This window comes from Leptodactylus fuscus, chromosome 4 (genome assembly GCF_031893055.1).
Source record: "Leptodactylus fuscus isolate aLepFus1 chromosome 4, aLepFus1.hap2, whole genome shotgun sequence".
In the NCBI taxonomy this organism is placed as follows: Eukaryota; Metazoa; Chordata; class Amphibia; order Anura; family Leptodactylidae; genus Leptodactylus; species Leptodactylus fuscus.
This window is the reverse complement of record NC_134268.1, coordinates 169,858,383-169,879,122: the sequence shown is the minus strand read 5'-3', so window position 1 is coordinate 169,879,122 and position 20,740 is coordinate 169,858,383. Positions and strand designations below refer to the sequence as shown.

At 40.0% G+C, this 20,740-nt stretch overlaps 1 protein-coding gene across 2 annotated transcripts in view; it reads left to right on the top strand.

The window, feature by feature from the left end:
* The window catches only part of RARB (retinoic acid receptor beta), a 508,585-nt gene that overhangs the window by 149,205 nt on the left and 338,640 nt on the right, over positions 1-20,740 (top strand). Inside the window, exons 1-2 of one of the 2 annotated variants that reach the window (XM_075271368.1) lie at positions 9,272-9,312; positions 11,292-11,799. In XM_075271368.1, the coding sequence (XP_075127469.1) occupies positions 11,625-11,799 (175 nt within the window). In that variant the 5' untranslated portion in view covers positions 9,272-9,312; positions 11,292-11,624. Of the gene's footprint in view, positions 1-9,271; positions 9,313-11,291; positions 11,800-20,740 lie in introns of those variants that run through there. The other variant, XM_075271367.1, reaches the window with a different exon arrangement.

The following is a 20,740-nucleotide window of genomic DNA, read 5'->3' as shown; positions in this document are numbered from 1 at the left end:
AGAGCTAGGATATTGGTTCCATTTTCCTAGTAAGAAACCTGCACAATACCTAAGTATGGGCAAAGCTAAACACAAATCACTTGTGCCATGTGCGGAAATGCCAATGCCAGAACCCCCAAAGTGTATTCAGCATAGAATGTACAAATAAATCAGATACATATTTATTTAGTAAATACATATAAAACAATTAATATATAATGCATGATAAGAAATATAAGAAAGTGCATAAGAAATAAGTAACAAGTAATGTGTATTCTCTTATAATTATAGTCACCCCATATAAAACTAAAATTGGGACGAAAGTATCCAACAAGTATACAGACCAAACTCTGAACACCTACCCCATCATACATTTGGCTTAAATTACACTTCGTCTTGTGGTGGTGAGAGTAAGACCAAGTGGGTCAGATAATTAACAAGATTGAATCGATATCGGTATCGATAGAATACAAATGACTCAAATGGACATAATTAAAATGGAATAACACATATCGGAGTAGAACCCACCATATTGAAACAGTCCATGCTAGTGATGTATGCTGTATACTGGCCTGAAAGTAGATGAAACACTCCCCATTGTGGTATCAAACCCTGTTCTCTCACATGGTAAATTTGGATACCAACAAGGAACCTAGATGAAACAATCTCCGTCGGGAAATAATTCCTTGGTCTATTACTGCCAGGCGGGGGATACTCACCACTCTACTAACCAGGAAGGGACTCCCCAATTAAACCCTGCTCTCCTGTATTACAGGCAGACATACCCACTACTTACTTACACGTCATATATATGGCTTTTGACCTAAATACCACCTTTACAATTTACACACAAAAGCTAGCGTAACTACAGACATATTTGCCCCAGTTTCTGTAAAGGGTCGGGGCGTCAGACTTACTGGCTATAAACCAGAGAATTCACTTGTACTATCATTTCTATCATTTGATTAACAGACCAGGTCGCCTGTTATAATTGTAACTGATTATTTTGGACTGCTTATTAGGAGTTAAATATATGTTTCTCTCGGATATCCATTAGCCGCTAATAAGATAATGTGAATGTCTTTCCTGTTTTTCTCTCTGTTTCAGCTGTTTTGCCTTATATGAACTGTTTGAGGACGTGGACAATGATTGATTATTTCCTTTAATATAATATTTTGATGGTAAAGACAGAGACACATTTATCAATATGTTGGATTCAAGATTATTGGTGTAAGGTTGTGTTCTACATTAAGTGTGCACGAATGAAGCATGTCTCTTAATGTGTGCAATACACCAAAGTACTCAACTGGTGGACCGTGGGTACTAAAGAGCATATGGTATAATGTCACATTAGTGTCCCCACCGCACAGTATAACTGAGATTATTTAAGTCATGCCCCTTAAACTTGCCCTTTTCAGGTATGGGTTGGGCGAACCTCGTGAGATTCATCTCGATAGTTTCCGTTGGTGGTTTTGTCCGAACTAGAACTGCTGTTATTCTCTAGGGTGTCTTCAGACCCCTGAGTATAATTAGTCGAGGCCCATGAGATGTAAACAAACATAAAAAAATAGTGTTACCTCCCCTGGGCTCTGGCGCCGCTCCTGGTCTTTTTCAGGCCTGCTGTATGGCATTGTGATGCAAAGTCTAATCATGGAGGTGTGAGGGGTTAGAACCATCAGTCCGGTATTGATGACTTGTTTGTGTGTGTGTGTGTGTATATATATATATATATATATATATATATATATATATATATATATATATATGCCAGACCTGGGCAAAGCATGGCCCGTGGGCCGTATCCGACCCTCTGCCTGATTCAGACCGGCCTGCATAGCTTGACTAGGGAGGCGTGTCTTAGTGCCGGCAGGACAGTGCAAGAAGATGGAGACATGTGGTGTGTGTCATAAGGTACTGAGAGGGGAGGGAGGGGGAATGTGAGATGCAGGGAGGAGAGTGTGTGTGTCTTTGTCTGTATGTGTGTGTCTGTCTGTATGTGTGTGTCTGTCTGTATGTATGTGTGTGTCTGTCTGTATGTGTGTGTCTGTCTGTCTGTGTGTGTCTCAGTAACCTAGGGGCAGAGATGGAAGGGGAATGTTATACTAGGGCAGAGATGGCAGATGGAGGGGGGACATGAAGCTGGGGGAGAGATGGAGGGGGGACATGAAGCTGGAGGAGAGATGGAGGGGGGACATGAAACTGGGGGAGAGATGGAGGGGGGACATGAAACTGGGGGAGAGATGGAGGGGGGACATGAAGCTGGGGGAGAGATGGAGGGGAGACATGAAACTGGGGGAGAGATGGAAGGGGCACTTAAACTGGGGGAACATTAAACTGGGGACAACTGGGGGGGCATTAAACTGTGGCGGTAGCTGGAGGGGGACCTGTCTGCCTCTAGTTGCCCCCAGTTTAATGTCACCCTCCAGCTACCCCTACAGTTTAATGTCTGCTTCCAGCTGCCCGATTTTAATGTCTCTCTAGTTGCCTCCAGTTTCATGTCCCGCTCCAGCTGTTATTAATTTATTGCCCCCCTCCAACTACCCCCACTGTTTAATGTACCCCTCCAGATGCTCCAGTTTCATGGGACACCAGGAAAGGGACTTAATACTGTGAGGAAGTTGGAAGGGAACATTATAATGTGGGGACATATAATGTACAGATGACTGTAGGAGGATTATACTTTGTGGGGGCACAAGGAAAGATGATTGGGAATGGGCAGAGTCAACGTAGAAGTGGGTGGAGCTAAATTTGGCGCAGCGCGGCCCTCTAGCATAGTTTCAATTTCTTATGCGGCCCCATGGGAAAATGAATTGCCCACCCCTGGGCTAGGCCATGAATTACAGAGGCCCAAAAAGCGCTTCTAATTACCTTCTGCAGATATGATGTGTCATCAACATGTGCGCTCAGCAGTCATGTCTGTAGATGGACGCCTCATTGATGTAGCACAGTCAACGAGGAGCGCTAGACATCCATGGAAAACCGCCTAAAATTTTAACACAAAAAAGGTTATAAACATATTGACTACCTAGTTACTGGTTTACAAATTTCTTTTTTTATGGTTTGTGTTTAAAGATTAAGGTAAGGTGAAGACACAAAGACCACACTTTTCTTGGCTCTTCCTTACTTTTTTGGTTCTATGCCTTATGGTCATCTGGATACATGTTTATGTTTTATGTAATTGGCTAAATTTTTAACTACGGACTTCATGAGTAATGGATTCCCACTTCAGGCAGCGTAAATTATGTCATAATAGTCAGTACTGGAGACTTTTAAAGATTTTTTTTTATTTTTAAATATAGATAATAAAATGAAAACATTTTAAAAACCAAAAATTCTTTAAATATATGTTTAACATAAAACTTGATTAAAAATAAGATATTTTTCTGGCAATATATTTCCTCTAATCTTTGATTTTCCGCTGTTTTTGACTTTTTTGGTCTTGGCTAAAAAGTTTGTAAGCTGTTATTACATATTCCTTGTAATTTTTGCTATTTTTTTTTTTTATAACCGTTTACTAAGCAGAAGTGTATTTATAGGGGTGGAATTTTTTCTCTAAATAACATATCTTCATGTCTTGTATTAGGAATCTCTTGTAAACTTACATTGTAAAGCATGTCATAGTCTCAGCGCTAATGTTAAGAGGGAGCTTGGAAAGGATGATTTCTGTCTGTTGCTGTTACTATGAATGAATGGGTGGCTGCTCATGTGTCGATGGCGATTTAAGTGCCAGGGTTAGGTTTAACATGTGTCAGACCTTCAACTTATTTATATTGAAGTTTATTTCAGAGTGTAACCTCACAGATGGATGGGGATGTTATTGTTTTGTGACATTGCTTAAACTAAAAAAATCTAATGTTGAAATATTGCTTAGTTGTTTATCTGTCAAAAACAACAGCAATTTTAGAATGTATTTCTCTTACATGGAATAATACATTAGTATGAGATAATGAGCATGGTAAAGGTACGATCTTCATGTATATGATTGATAGCTTGTGTATTTTAGTTAAAGTACTTTTCTGGGAATATATTGTGTGATGGCTTATGTTTAAATGAATACTCCATTAACTAGAGTTTCCCATGTTCTCCATTATGGAATTCCAGGTACCAATTTCTCAACTTTTATGTTTTTTGGTGCTTCTGTCTTTATATAATCTTACTGAGGCCTTGTATGAAGGTGTAAACAAATTTTTATTAATTTTTCAAAGAAGTAAAACGAAACAACAATAACACAATAATGCAGAGTAATGGCAAGCCCAAGGTATGTCACAGAACGAAAATGGCGTTGTAAATCAGCGCCCAGGAGGGGCAGGTACAGAGACTTGCACAACAACAGAGCAACAATATACAATATAAATCCAACACTAAGAGAACAACCCACAAGTCAAAGTAACCCAGGGTCCAGGGAGATAACAAAGAAAGATAACACATACGAAAACACGAAACGAGAGGGGGGCAACAGACAGAGGTAGGCTAGAAAATAAGAAAAGGGACAGGAGTCCTCATAGGACTCGGAAAGGGGGCTAACAGGGGAATTTAAGCGAAAAGGGAAGAAAACTCACTCGACTCCTGAAACTCAACCCACGGCCGCCAGAGGGTCTCAAATTTAGAAGGGTCCACAGAGTCTTCTGCGACCAAAGCCTCCATCCTCCTAATGAGGAGAAACTCCTGGAGCCATTCCGTCAAAGAGGGTGTCACGGTACTATGCCAGTGGTGGAGATGACAGTCCTAGCGGCCGTGAGAAAGTGTCGGAGCAGATCGCCCTTGACTGCGGAGATCTTCCCCGGAATAAGGGAAAGGAGGGCCAGCTGAGGGGAGGGGGGCACGGAGCGACCACTGACCTTAGAATAAATGGAGAAAATAGAGGACCAAAATACCCGTATCTCTCTGCAATCCCACCAAATGTGGGAGGCCTTGTATGAATAAGGCCTTGGTGCTGTACTGTATGTGGCACTCGTATAGTCACCAGAACCAGACTGTTCTGCACAATCTATCCGCAGTGCAGGACACAATCTCCTGCCAAAGTTACTGCTCCTATGTAGGGTGACACAAGGCATAAAGTTTTTGATGCAGTTTTGACACTTTATTGGAACAGGAGGTTCATTGCTGGTGACTCCAATACTAATCTGCACTCATTACAAACTCTGTAGTCCGACAGTGGGAACTTCTGCTGCCGAGCACAGTTTTCTATTGAGATTACTGTTTGTTCCCCCAGTCCACAAAACATTGTGCACTCACTGACTGGTGCCACCACTGCCTGGCATCCACCATATTCTTTGTTCAGTGCCACAAAGTGCCAACGACATCACAAGAAGGATGAGGAACACCTCTCCTTCATTTTTCCACTTCCACCAATGATCCCATTAGAAGTGGGAGGAACTTGCTACATGTTGAGAAGGGAATGTCATTGGTGCAGGCAGTGTGTCGGAACTTGAAGTAGGAGTCAGGAATGTGTACCTGTGTGTATCTGACCATACAGGTAATACAATCCCCAGGAACATATCACAGTCACCTCCTGAAATAAAAACAATAGGGCGCTATGTTTTGCATCTGGCTAAGTCAGCATTGAAGAACATCAAGGTTAGTGTGATTCACATTATCTCCAGTGTTGCCATTGTGTGAGGAAAGTAGTGGGGTTACTTAGTAATGTAAAGTACGCGGGGTCACTTTAAACAGCCATATATTGGGAATGATAAAATATAGTAACACGCTCCTGGTGTCATATGAAAGAGTCTGGGTTAGGAGCAGTTGCAAATAAATATCCCAACTCTGGATCTGAATATATCTCTGGAAGTAATAGAGATAGCACTGCAGTCTTAGTGTCATATGAAAGGAGAGACTCTCTCATAATCTGGTAGGGACCAGTGCAGCATCAGAACAGGAGTAGCAGGGATCGGTGAGGCAATTATTGCTTATTTTATTTATTTTTTAACTCATTATGCGTCAAACGTTTTTTACCCACTAAGAAACCCTTTCAAGAATGAGCATTGCAGGTGGAAATCGCAGAACAAGATACGCCAAAATTTGTTTTAATGTGTCATGATACATGTATTCGCCGTGTAATGTAATATATACTCTTTAGTGTTATGAATGTATAGCTAAATAACTCAACATGGCTGCTTGGTTAGCAGTTTGAGGAATGCAGTAGTTTTCTTGTTTCTTTTTAAAAGGACATTGTTTAAAGACATAGCTATTGAATAATTCAGCTAAATGCCATGAATCAGCAACCCCTACTGTTTTCCTAGCTTTTGTTTTCTACTATACTTTTATATCCACATGCATTTTTAACTTTCCAAGGCATCCTGCTGTCATATATTTTGCCATTTTGTCCTTTTCCTTGTAATCAATTGCTTCCTTGAATTGTTCCATTTAGGTTAAACTTCATGAAAATTATTTTGTCCATTTTAATGTTAGCTATGTGAAACAAACTGGCTTTTTTCCAAGGACATTGTAGATTTTTCTTAAAGGGGTTCTCCATGATTATAAAACATTGGCTGTTTCCTTCTTAGGTAGTGACATCACATTTTTTGTTCACAGGTTAATGCTATAGCTCAGTCCTATGGCCATGTAACCAACTGATGTGATGTCACTTCCAGAGAAGAAGAAGAAAGCAGTCCTGTTTTATAATCATAGGTAACTCCTTTAAGAATTGTCTTCTTAACCCGTTAGTTTCCAGCCTATTTAGGCCTTATAGGGGTTTCCCCGGCTAGATGATTTTTTGATACTGATGAACTGCCCACAGAATAATAGGTCATCGGTATCTGATCTGTGGGAGTCGGAAGCTGCAGCAGTGGATTGCAAGTGTTTGCTGTCTGCTCCTATTCAAGTAATAGGAATGGAACTCCAGTTGCCTGATATCACCGCTATACATTTTACGGGGTTGAAGCACCGCTCCTATTACATGAATAGGAGCAGACTGTATACACTCCCTGTCTCCTGCAGCAGCTTCTGGCGCTTGCAGGGGGCAATGTTTTATACTTATTTTTTCAAGGCAATGTGACCGAAAATAGCAATTTGGTATGTTGTTGTTTGTTTGTTTTTTGAAGGGGGGGTTGCAGCATTTACCATGCAGGATGAAAAATATTATATATTTATGGTATGGAATGTTATGGGTCAATAAATAAAATATGGCTATTCTAATAATAATAATAATAATAATATGGCTAATAATGGCTAATAATAATAATAATATGGCTATTCTAATAATAATAATATTATTATTATTATTATTATTATTATTATTATTATTATTATTATTATTATTATTATAGTTTTTGAGGGAAAAGGGGAAAATGGCTATTCATTCAGTGTTTTTATTTTATGCAACATTTTATTTTATTTATTTTTATTTGTTTTATTTCGTTTATTTGTTTTTTCACATTTACAATAAGTCCCATGCTGGGACTTTAAAACTAGCTGATGCGATTGCCTCTAGCTAAGTCTAAGGGCTAGTTCACACAGGGTTCCGCGTGTAGTGCACTGGCATCTCGTCACAGCATTCTGTGATGGATTAGGCCCAAATGAATGGGCCGGAGCCTCGCGCTGCGGGCTGATTCAGCCATGGAATCCACGACAAGGTAGGGCAGCTCGCTTCTTTTTTCTGCTACTAGCTAGCGGAAAAAAGAAGCGAGTGGCTCCCATTGAAGTCAATGGGAGCAGCGGATTTTGAGGCGGATTTCACCTCAAAATCTGCTGCCAATTTGCCCCATGTTAACTAGCCCTTATAAAGATACTTAAGAGGGTGAGGTATGGGTCTTTAAAAGGCTTCCTTTCACCATGACAGCACATATAGTAAGACACCATTTAGATGCCACCATCATATTTTCACCATTCACAGCCATTGAAGCCTCTCCTGGCTCAGCTTCATCTTCATGACATACTATTACGTCAGTTTGCGGGAGCAGGGACCTGCCACTGACGTTATAATATGTCCGCTGGTGGAGATTGATGTGGTTGCTAAGCAGGGTGTCTCTAGCAATTGTTTTTTGAGACCTGATTCAGTTCAAAGCTAAATTGTTATTATGCTAAGAGAGGGACACAGAAAACTAACATGTCATGACGTATATATATTATATATAGTGTGTGTTTTTATGCTTACAGTTATGCATTATACCTTTCGAGGACACAGTGCTTGCGAAGGTTTATTATATATTCCTAGTTTGGAGGGCCATGTTTCAGATTAGCTAACATTGATTTTTACTCTACTCTTCAGACTTGCCATGATTTTGAGACAATTTAATTTTATCCCAAGGCTTTTCAAAAATTGATGTCCTGCGCATCTGTGTCATGCTACATTGTTTGCTTCTAAAAACAGTTGTTGAGATTGGAAAGCATTGCTTTTTTACTTTACCTCTACTCTAATAGCAGGCAATGTTGTATAGCAGCAGGAGAATCGGGGCGCGTCATCTCTTGGAGTTATCTGATGCCAAGGACTTTTTATTTTTTAATATCCTTAAGATATCCCTTGCGCTATTAATTATACTCACTGTACACTGGCGAGCTCTATTATACAGATGTAGCCAAGTTTCAAATAACTCTGCGCTGTGATATCTTGTCACAGAAGACAGCAAAAATCCAAGAAATCTGTAGAAAAATTAGAGTAAAACTCAGCCCCATTCTTTAAATAGGACATCAGCAGCACATGGCTGCTTCAGCCAGCTACTCGTCAGGGGTCCTGGGTGTTAGACCCCACCAAACTATTGTCCTATCCTGAAGATAGATCCAAAAGAAACCCTTTAAGGGTAAGTTCACACGGGGTTTTTAGGCTGCATTTTAATGCAGAGGCCGCCTCAGAATCCAGTGCAAAAAACAGCTATCCGCAGCTGGATGCCGGTGCACTGCACCAGCATCCAGTCGCTGCATTCCGCTCCAGATTAGGGAGGGAGTATTTGCGCCGCGGACGCTGAGGTGGATTCCGCCGCAGAATCTGCCGCAAGAAAGGGCAGGTCGCTTCTTTTTTCCCCGAGTGGCACAAAACTGCTCGCAGAAAAAAAAAAAAAAAAACGGCTCCCATTGAAGTTAATCGGAGGCGTTTTTTTTAGGAGCTGGATTCTGACGCAAAAAAAGGCACAAAAAACCCTGTGTGAATTTACCCCAAAGACTCTAATTTGTCTTGAAACCAATTTAACATAATGTGGTGACATGCTAATGAAATCTTATGACAAATCTTGTGATATTCTAAAACAGTCAGAACAGTCATCTTTCACAGTTCGAGTGTTGTTTCTGCACCGATCACACACTTATCCCATCCTTTTCAGGGAATGTACGAATCAGTATGACAATTCCATGGGGGCCCGAAGAACCCTGTTAATATGATCTAAAATCTAGTTTGCTAGGGTGAGTTAACATAGAATATACTGTATATATACTGTATGGGTATGCAGTATAGTGTCAATCCATACACCTTGTACCATATTCCATAAATAAAACAATAAGAGCATACATGTTCCCTTATTGTGGACAGCAGCAATCGCAAAGCTCTCTCCTCAGATTCTCAACCACAAAACAGAAGCAATGCCTGAGGCGATATACTGTCTACAGCTAAATAACCCACTTAAAAAACCCCTAAATGTATGTCAAAACAAGCCCTTGTTTCCTCCTTTGAAGGATTATTATTCTAATGTATACCGTGTACAATAACACGGGTGAAAAAACCCAGCTCTGAGAAGATTATTGATCATATAGGATATTAGGTAAGAACTGTCCTCATTTTCAGCTTTGCATATTGCCAGGCACAGTCTTATATTTCCATCACCAATAAGCCCTGGTCATTTCTTGGTCATGTAGTTTATGTTATGTTCACATCTGCTGCTGAGGAAAGAGTCCTACACGGAGGACTGTAATCTTCAATCGCAGCATGTCATTTGCACATATTTTTCCACAATGCGTATATGGGATGCGCAGACTTTCCGCCACGGCATTTACACCATGTGGGGCCCATCCATAGTATTGTTATTTATAATTACTTATTCAATAATTTGTAATATCCAGGCGGAGCATTATTAGCAACATTTATTCATTGTAAAAAATATGCAGTTAAGAAAGGAAAAAAAAAAAAAAAGGTTTTGTTCACACGTATATTGTGGCAGCCGTTACAGCTGTGCTGAATTCATTTTCAGACACCAGCAAATTATAATGGACGCTGTTTAGTTTTATTGGGTTCTGTCTACTTTCCAGAGTATATGACTGCAGTATTATCGTCAAAAATATCAGAAAGGTAGAAGGAAATATAACTGGAACCTCTTAAAGGGGCAGTCCCAGATTAACATGATAGGGGATAAGTGATCCAATACCATGAGGAGGCCCCGGGACAATGTGGATAAGAAATAAGTTTGTCTTCTAAGACATCTATTTTGAGGGCTTCCACCTAGGTTTCCATCTTCCTTTCTGATATTTTTACATCACGAATAGCTGAGTCTGTAGCTGTAACATGTTTTCAGTGTAAATACCATCTCAAGAATAGGGTCCTGATTTTCAAGTTGGAATGGAGTGGGGGTCTATTTATTCACCGTAAAGACACATAACCTATTGTCATGACCAGCCAAACCACTGATCCGACACTTACCAACTGTAATGGTGGAGCAGCCCTTTAACAGCCCTCTGTTGTTACACAGCCAATATAATTCATTATAAGGCATTTAGCATGTGAGTTGACTTTATTCACACTAGCATCTTGGCTTCCATTGTTGGAGAACTCATGAGATATATGATGGATCCATTAACATCTTTTTTTCTATCCATATTCACTTATTGGTCAATAAGGCTTTTTTACCTTCCATAGACTACTGCAACGGTGTCTTCTATTCAAGTCATGAAAAACCAAAGAAAACTGAACCGTAAACCTGATGCAAGTGTGAACCAAGCCTTATTTTGTACAATACCTACAAACCATTGCAGCGCCGTGTAAAATGTCATGGAAAACTGGGCTTGAGTGTCTGTCCTGTAGTGTGTGCGTATCTTTGGCTCAGAAGTATCTACAGAGACTAAGGTTTAGCAATTCTTAACTCTCTTTTCATCATTTTAGTAAATCTAGGTCATTGTTTCATGTGTAAGGCATCTTATTCCTTTCCTCAAGAATGCACAAGACAGCAAATATTTCCCAAGACATTAGATGATTTGTTTATCGCTGCTACAAATGCATTAATGAAAATGGTTTTTGGCTTTCAAATCCTTTTGTTTTATACACAATAGCGTCATTTCTGCTCTGAAGCTTTGTACTTATTAAAATGTCTTCCTGCAAAGTGAATTTTATTTAATGCCTCTTTTGAAAGTTTTTTTTTTCTTCCTATATTATAATTTTATGTCCTCTATTTTAGGAGATTATATAAATTTGCACAGCCAGAAACGGATCCTTGACTAAATATATTGACACCGAAACCAAAAAGGAATACAACAATACAATAGAAGGCAAAAAAACACCCCAGGAGAATTGGGAACCAGTGGATTCTTTTAATCTGCAGCAACTTTTACGCCGAAGACATTGATAAAATTTTGTGTGATTGTTGCCGGAATCATTCCTCAACAGACTGAAACTCGGTATACATTTTTAATGTTTTTCCTCTACATGACAAATAACTAGCTATTTGTCAGCTGGAAGAGATGTTATGTTCTATGCACAGATGAGATATGGTACAAGATGATATTTTAATATGACAACCAGCAGTCGTTCATGTCCTCTACCAGCTGTAAACGGACATATGAATCACTATCCGGCCACCCACTATCCCTTCCTGTTTCCTCCTGTCATTGGTGGCTTGCCTCTGTCACTTCATGGATACCAAGGCCATCCTCCCACAAGCAGTTGCAGTACGCCATCTCCGGCAAGTAAGTACAAAGAAATTGTCATATGTCTTATTCTTTAATCCAGTCTTTATATTAGCACAATATGTCTTATATTATACGTCAACGTATGTGCTCTTTTTTTAATCCTAAATACTGGGTCAAAGTTAAATCAGGAGTAACTCATAAAAACAACCAGAGGATGTAGTGTCAGTCTGCTGCACGTAAAGCTCATAGGCCCGGTTCACATCTGCGTTCAGTTTCCGTTCGAGGAGTCTGCTTGGGGACCCCCCCAAACGGAAATCTAATCCGCATGAAAAATCGGTTACCTAAGGAAACTCACAGACCCCATAGACTATAATGGGGTCCGTGTGGTTATCATTCAGTTTCTGCACGGAAAATGCAAAAAGAAAAGCACTGCTTCCAAGACTTTTCTCTCCGCATAATTCATACGGACAGGAGAAGGGAATGGCACGAACGCAAATGTGAACCGGGCCTTAGATGTCCAGTGGAAACAAGGATATTGCATCAGTAGAAAAAAGTCTTACTCTGTTTTTGTAGAAAAAGGCTACACGTTTAATATACAGTTTTGCATGAAAATGGTACATTGGAAAGTGAACTCTTTGAACTCTTTGTATATGACAGTTTGTGTTGTTTTAAGGGGTTTTCAGGGACTATGATGTTGATCATTTGTCCTTGGCATAAGTCATAAATATGAGTTTGGTTGGGACCCAGCGCCGTATGTTCATTAGTGGATGTTCTTGGTATTGCAGCTTATTGCTATTCTTTTTTAATGGGACTGAGCTGTAGCTTGGCCATGTGATCAGTAGATGTGATGTCAGGGCTCGTTCACATCTGCGCCCGGTCTCCGTTCTGCAGGTTTCCGTATCCAGCTCAAAACTGGGCAGGAGACAGAAACCTGCTGGCATCTTTCAAACCCATTCATTTGAATGGGTTTGAAAAGTGTCCGGCCATGAGGACCGGTGAGCGTTTTATGCTCTCCGCGGCGAAATCGTTTTTTTTAAACCGGACACAGAGTCGGACATGCAGTACTCTGTGTCCGGTTTAAAAAAAACGGTTTCGACCGGACTCGGCATGACAGGTTTCCGTCTTCTGCATGCAGAAGACGGAAACCTGATAACGGAGTCCAGACGCTGTTGTGAACCCAGCATCACCTGTCTGAAAAGATGAAGCTCACCCAAGTACTGCATGTTCTTCCAACAGTAGTTCAGACTTTACTGATCTAATATTGGTGATCCTAGTCCTGGAAAAGCCCTTTAATGTGTTGTACTTGATGGTACTTTGATTTCTTAGTAGGGGGTAATTGACTTATTGGCTTTAACTGGATCTTAATAAATATTTAGGCAGTATATAACAGAAAGTATATGTACATGTATTGCTACTCCTAGGAAAAACTGTAGTCTAAAGTGCACCTATAGACTAGCGGCAAACAATAGACTTCACTACAATCTGGTATAGGGAACAGTAGGAACTGGGTCTGCACGTGTGTTAGACAGATTGTATGAGAAATATCATCGAAAATAGCGCTGTATTGTCGCTTACAATGACAGACAACATGACAGAAATCAGCCAGTTTCCATTATATTTAATCCATTGCTGCTCGGTCATTATTGTTATCTGTATATACATATGAACAAAAATCACAAGACCTCACAGCGAGCACTTATTTTGCATCATTAATGAGGTAGGCATCATTTTTGTTTAAAACTTTGTATCTTTTTTATGTAAGAGTTTTCATCTTTGTTTTGTTGTTTAATGTAGAATTGTACAGATCTCCCATGAAGGTGATTGTTTCTGCTTTATAACACTTATAAGGACCATTTGTGTTAGAGGTATTCCCAACTAATGAATATCCTATAAATGTCTGACAGATGTGAGTTAACCTCTAAGATCTCCATATAGTTCAGGATTGACCACTCTATGTAAATTCGTTGACAATCCATAAAACTGGGCTTTTTGTTATAGTATCTTAGGATTCTCTTTCACTTGGCTCGCATGCGTATATCAGAGATCAATCTATCTATCTATACCACACATATAGCATATCACTTAAAGCTTGTGATACATATTACAGCCAAGGGGACCTCTAAGAAAAGACACATGTATATTATTAATATAAAATAAGTATATACTGAACTGTATATACTCGAGTATAAGCCGACTTTTTCAGCACATTTTTCATGCTGAAAAAGCTCTCCTTGGATTATACACGAGTCAGGGTCCACGGAGCACTTCTTCCCAAACCACCGCTTATTACAACTTTGTAGTACAGTGTACCTCTAATTATACATAACTTTTATTTACTAAATAGCAAAGGTTAATATATTAAACTTTGGTATATATCTTATTAAAGAAATGTGTTTCCTTTTCCACTTTACAGGCAGAGTTGATGTCTACATATTAGAAGAACACTCAAATAATTGCTGGCTACTCTGGACTCTTAACACTGCTAGGTTGTAAATAAGAAGCTACTAGTAGACAGACTGAGTTAGTAAATCAATTAACTAGTCAGAAGGAGAATTCTACTTCCTCTCCTTCTTCATAGAGTTCTGTGTGTGAGGCTGAATTTAGCGATAGATATGATGTAAACAAGCAGTCAGATTGAAGATAAGGAGCAGGAGAACGGCTTAAAGAGGACCTTTCACCACTTGGGGCACATGCGATTTTTTTATACCGTTAGAAAGCAGACAGTGCGCACTTCCCTCACCGCTCTCACAGTACAGCGCTATAGGCTCTGCTGTGAGGAAGGGCGTTCCTAACTGACTGTCAGAAACGCCCTTCTGACGGTGAAGAGCTACAGTACCGGCACCGATAGCTCTTCACCGGGGCTTTCTAACGGTATAAAAAACCGCATGTGCCCCAAGTGATGAAAGGTCCTCTTTAATAAGTTCTGAAGTAAACATCTCCTTAATAAGATATATTACAAAGGTTCTTATAGCCAATTGCAGAATTCATTTATATAAAGCTGTTTATAACAGGAGGTATGTTTTAAGTTAGCGTGAATTTGCTGACAAGTTTCCTTTAATTATTGAAAATATTGTATATATCATATAACAGTGAAAGTGAAATGGCATCTGTGTTTTTTCATCATCCCACATGCATATGTTCTAGTTAGCCTCGCCTTACCTTTTTTTAAGAACCCATATTGAGTTTTTGGCGGGCAGCCAGTAGAGTTTACAGTAAGTAAACATGTTCTCACCAGGGGATGTGTTCCTTGATCTGTTGATAACATGGCGTAAAACACTAAAATCTCAAGAATGCCATGCACTCATCTTCATCAAACTGTGTATAAAAGTGCTATTCCCAGTTACAGATAACCATAATTGTCTCTGACATTGGCAAATTAATTTCTCTATAATAGTAATATTTCACCTGTCCAGTGTCAGTCTAGCTGCTTATTACAGAATATTAGAGCCAAGTAACAATGGCTGCTTGGATGGACGTACAGTACTTAGTTCTGTTGCTAGATTTTTCTGATAAAGTGGTCATCATATGACAAGGCCTTATAAGCGGGTGGAAAATTAATGTTTTTCATGGCCGAGTTTACATCCAAAGGTAATCTTTTTTTTTTTTTTTTTTACATAGACTTGAGTCTATTGAGGAATCTGTGAAAATGGTACAAAATATGACAAGTTCTATTATTTAACGGACAGGTGTGTGACTAAATCAGTCAGGTAGGTTTTTCTGTCCGCTTGAAAAGTCAGACATCTTTGGGAACGGACAGTTAAGGACACCCACGGACAGTAAAAGAACGCACCCGATGTCCATTTAGATCAATGCAAAATGTCATGGACAGAGCTAGTGTCCGTTGCTAATGTCCACACAAGATTTTGAACGGACACTAGCTGTCAGACACTGACGGTAGTGTGAACGCTCCCTTAGCAGCATGACCTCTGACATTAACTATTATTGGTAGCCATGCTATTTCGGAGCAAGTGATTTCTGGAGTCTCAGGTGTTGGACCCTCCTTAGGGTAGACCATCAATATTAGAAACAAGATAATCTAATTAAACATCTAAGGCTTGTATAACATCTGCACATGGGTTTCTGTTTCAGGGGGGTCTGCTTGGGGACCCCCGAATGGAAACCTAAACATTAGGAAACCAGTGGACCTCATAGTCTTTCATGGGGTCCGCGTGGTTTCCATTTGTTTCCGCACAAAAAGGGCGAAAAATGCGGAGAGGCAAACAGAATGCCCATATGGAGACCCCAGGTTAAGAAGGAAGATTTAAGTGGTGTGAACTGAACCTTATTTGTGTATCATCATTTACTGTATATTTCTGCCTTTCTGTATGTAATGAAGTTTCTGCGTAAAAGTTCTTTTACTAGATGGTTAATATCAGTTCAAGGTCAAATAGATTTTCAGATGCTAAAATCAATATAATCCTATGTTGTTATATGACCTTTTCTGAAATAATATTGACTGCTGTATAAACAAAGACAAATGTGTGTCAGGTGTTACCTTTTATGTGCACCTCACAGTGATACACTCTTGACTTCTATCACACAATCTACGTAGAAATCTATCTGGAGGTCAAGCCTCATTGAACTTTTTAAATGTTCAAGATAGATCTTGGATATTGGAAAAAATAAAAATGATATGTAGAGGAGACAACGCTCCATACTTTCTGAAGTTCTTTTGAAGATCATCTAAATAGAGAATTAATTTTTAGAGATATATTAAGTAATTTTTAGTGACTTCATGGCAGTGCAGTATTCAGCTGCACCCCGGCCGTGTCTTGCCACCCAATGGCTGCCTTGTGTGTCTTCACCCTTAGTATAGAATTACAATTGTTTTAATGTAGAATTGACCATGTATTAGAGTCCATTCACACAGAGGAAAATGGTGCTACTGGTAGCAGAAAAAGGAACCCATTGAAGTCAATGGGAGGCTTTTTTTTCAGTGCTGAAATTCCCTACCACATTCCTCACCATTTTCCTCCATGTGAATGGACCCTTAAGGTGCTGAGATGTACTGGCTATGACATGCTGTATCAATGCCTATATGTACTAGGTTACATAAATCTTGGTGTGTGTTGTTAGTAGCAGTGTGACTTAAAACAGAACAAGCTTTAAAACCAGGGCTGCAGGCTGTCCTGCACCTTGAAGTGCTCTCCGCTCTCTGCATTGAGCTGAAGTATAGCTGTAGTATCCTGCTAGGAGTCTGCTGCAGTTTTTACTTAGCGGATGGACTGTGAAGCAGCTCAGTGCATAGAACAGACAAGGGGTTTTCCTATCTCCCTTCCTCAGCAGCTTTGCATGCTATCTCTTGTTCTTTACTTCCTGTATTCTTCAGCAAGCTTGGGGTGGGCTTTGGCTGTTTGATGAACTGGACATTTTAAAGTATCTCAATAGATGTAGACTTAGACTTTATTATCTTTACTAAAAAATCTCATATAAATGCAGATCAGATAATATGTACAGTTACACAATGTCTGAGCCTGTATCAGCAAAGTGTAATTAGATGAACTGATTGTCCAGACCGTAGAGCTGTACATAACAGTGAGAGAACTTAGCCCCCCCAGAGAGCAGTGAGTCATCGCTCCGTCGGATACAAGTTGTGTACCAAGGAAACACTGTATAAGCAATGGGAGGAATAATCTAAAATAGCAGGCAAACAAAGCAGTGTATTTAGGAGAGCTTACATAAACTTACATGAATTTACTTAAGTTAGCAGTATAGATAGGATCCTTGAAGTGGGAATACTCATTTAAAGTCATGCTGATACTAATAACATACACAAAGCTGTGTTTACACAAGGTCTCCAGGACTCCTACCCAACTTTATCAGTGTCAAAACTGCCGACAGTTCCTTGTATGTAATTAGCCACTTCAGTACTGGGCCAATTTCCCGGGTTCAGGAAGAGACACGTTTTTGGATTTATTCGTACATGCGGTTTTGGGGATATAACATTTTTTTTAATTTGAGTTATTCAGCAAATGTTTTTTTTTTTTTTTTCATTTTTGCATACCGTATATACTAGAGTATAAGCCGAGTTTTTCAGCAGAGTTTTTGTGCTGAAAAAGTGCTCCTCGGCTTATATTCGGGTCATTACGGTAATTTTCTGCTAGCAGGCCAGGATAGCAGACCCGCCCCCCCCACTCCATCACACGCCGGTTGACGTGGCCATGTAAGCTCAGGCCCACACCCGGCGTGTGGCTGCTTCCTGGCTTGCTAGCAGAAGTACCGTAAGTACTTCTGCAGCTCTTAATGTACAGCATCGCCGCGCTCCTAGCAGGAGCGCGGCGATGCTTTGGGCCCCGGCACCCGCCCCGGTGTCTGGATGCCGGGTCTGTAAATGTAATGGCGCCGTTCTGCAGAGCGGTCGCCATAGAAACCGGCACCTCCTCTGTATTGCTTACAACAGAGATGCTGAAGCTTATGCCTGCGATCTCTGATTGTAGGCATAAGCTATGGCATCTCCGCTGTAAGCGTTACAGCGGAGGTGCCCTCCGGAGATGTCCTCCCCCCTCCCGAGATGTCCTCCCCCCTTAGGCCTGCCCCATACCTTTAAAGATGCAGGCCGGCTCCTGCGCAGCGAGCTCGCAGTAGCCGACCTGTTCCGATGACATCTGGGAGCCTAATGAAGGCTCCCAGGCCTGTCATCGCTATATTACTATTACGGCTGGTCTATGATCAGCCGTAATAGTAATGTAGAGAATTTCCCATAGAGACTTGCAATCCATATGGGACTTGTAATCAAATGACTGCAGGTTCAAATCCCCCAAGGGGGCTAAAAAAATTGTAAAAAAAAAAAAAAGTTAAAAAAAAATATATATAATAAAAAAATTAAATAAATAAAAGTTCTAAATCACTCCTTTCCCTATAATTCATATAAAGGCGGGTTCACACCAGCAGCTGATCTCAGTTATGCAGGTTTCCGTTTTCTGTCGGGAGAGGACAGAAACCGACATTCAGTGTCTGTTGGTGAGCGTCTTCTGCTGCCCATGGCGAAACCGTTATGCATAACGGAGATTGGGCGCTAGTGTGAACCTGCCCTCAAAGTAGAAAATGACTGTGACACACATATACATTAGATATCCCTGTGTCTGAAAGTGCCCGGTGTACTGAATATAGGGTATCTGCAGTGCTCCTATTCCGTCGGGATACCCTATATTCAGCCAGGCTGAATTCCAAGTGGGGGAAGAAAATACTCAGTCCTCAAGCTCAGGGAAGGGGCAGACAGACAACCAAAACACCCCCTCCCCTTCCCCAGTATCTACTGCACCCAAGAACTCGGCCATTTTAATTTTTTAAATTTTCCAGCAGCTGCTGCATTTCCCCCCTAGGCTTATACTCGAGTCAATAAGTTTTCCCAGTTTTTTGTGGTAAAATTAGGGGGGTCGGCTTATATTCGGGTCGGCTTATACTCGAGTATATATGGTACTTTTCCTTTTTTTTTTATATACCCGGAAAATTTAAACAAAAGGAAAATGTGGAAAATGTGTCTATTTTTCACATTTTATATTTTTTATTTGGTATTGTGTTGGAGATGGGGCTAGAAATTGTGATGTGGACATTGTATTGTTGCATTACTTAAAAAAAAAAAAAAAAAAAAAAAAAAAGTTAATTTTAGTGTTAGTTTTTTTTTTAAAATTTTTATTTACGTATTTATTTATTTTTACATTGTCTCCCCATAAAGTCATAATAGCCTTTTGGGGGACATTTAGCAATATTATTTTTGGTGGGGGAGGCTGATTTCCCCTGTAACTAGATCTGATACATTTAGTACCAGTTACAGGAGGAATGTAGCCTCCTATCCATAACTGCTGAGCTGATCTGGGTCCTCATGTGCTGTGCTATGCTGTGTTGTTATTGATCTAATTCTGCTATATGGGAGTTATGGGAACAGCATAGAGCATCCCTTCTTGACTGTTTCTGTATATTCTGGCCACATTTGTTGGGTTGGGGCACAGGTAATCCCATCTCAGCAACAATTTGAGAATAACCCTTTAATATGAGATTGGTGGGGTACTCATGGCCAGCACCTTCACGATCAGCTGTTCTCAGTAGCTGATAAACAGAGAATGGAACAGGTAGCACATCTGCTTCCTGCTCTAGGTCAGTTTTTTTCACACAGATAAACCCTTTAATATGACCGTTTCAATCTTTATCTTTTTATTGAGAGCTACAGTCTTTATAGTGTTAAGGCATACCTCTAGTTCTAAACAACTTTTCATAAATGAATAGTGCATGTGAATATAAGACATTTTGTAATATATTTTATTATGGAATTTTTCACATTCACCCATTATTATGTTGCTTTCTTCCTCCTCCTTCAGACTGTTGATTACATAGAGATCCATCTCCAGATCACACACAGATCTCTATGGAGGAGGGAGGAGGAGGAAGCAGCTCCAGGCTGTTTAATTGATTTATTGCTTCTTTCTGTGGCATTGGAAAATCTTATCTGAAAGACATATCAGTGTCAAAAGTACTCTCCCTCACTCACAGAGCAGAGTATAGCAGTATCATTCATTTTAGTGTTTTCTCGCAGCCTTCGCCTTCCCCTCCTCTCTTTCAATATTATGCAGAAAGTAACTTACACTGAAAAGTAGGTAAGAAAAGATTTCTTTAATAAGACATATTACAAAATTTCTTATATTTACCAGTTCTATTAATTTATGTAAAGTTGTATAGAACTGGAGGTACACTTTATATGTGATATAAAGTTTGTATGATGATAGATGGCTAGATACCGTATTTTTCGGACTATAAGACGCACCTAGGTTTTAGAGGAGGAAAATAGGGAAAAAAAATTTTGAAGCAAAAACTGGTAAAATATTTAATATATGGGAGTTGTAGTTTTGCAACAGCTGCAAGGCCACATTGACAGGTGACCCTGCAGCTGTACGGGGACTCATAGAGTGTTTTTTTTTGCGGGGCCAGAAGTACTTTTTAGTTTACCATTTTGGGGGATATCTATTGCTTGGTGGTTTATGACATATGATCTTCTACTTTTATA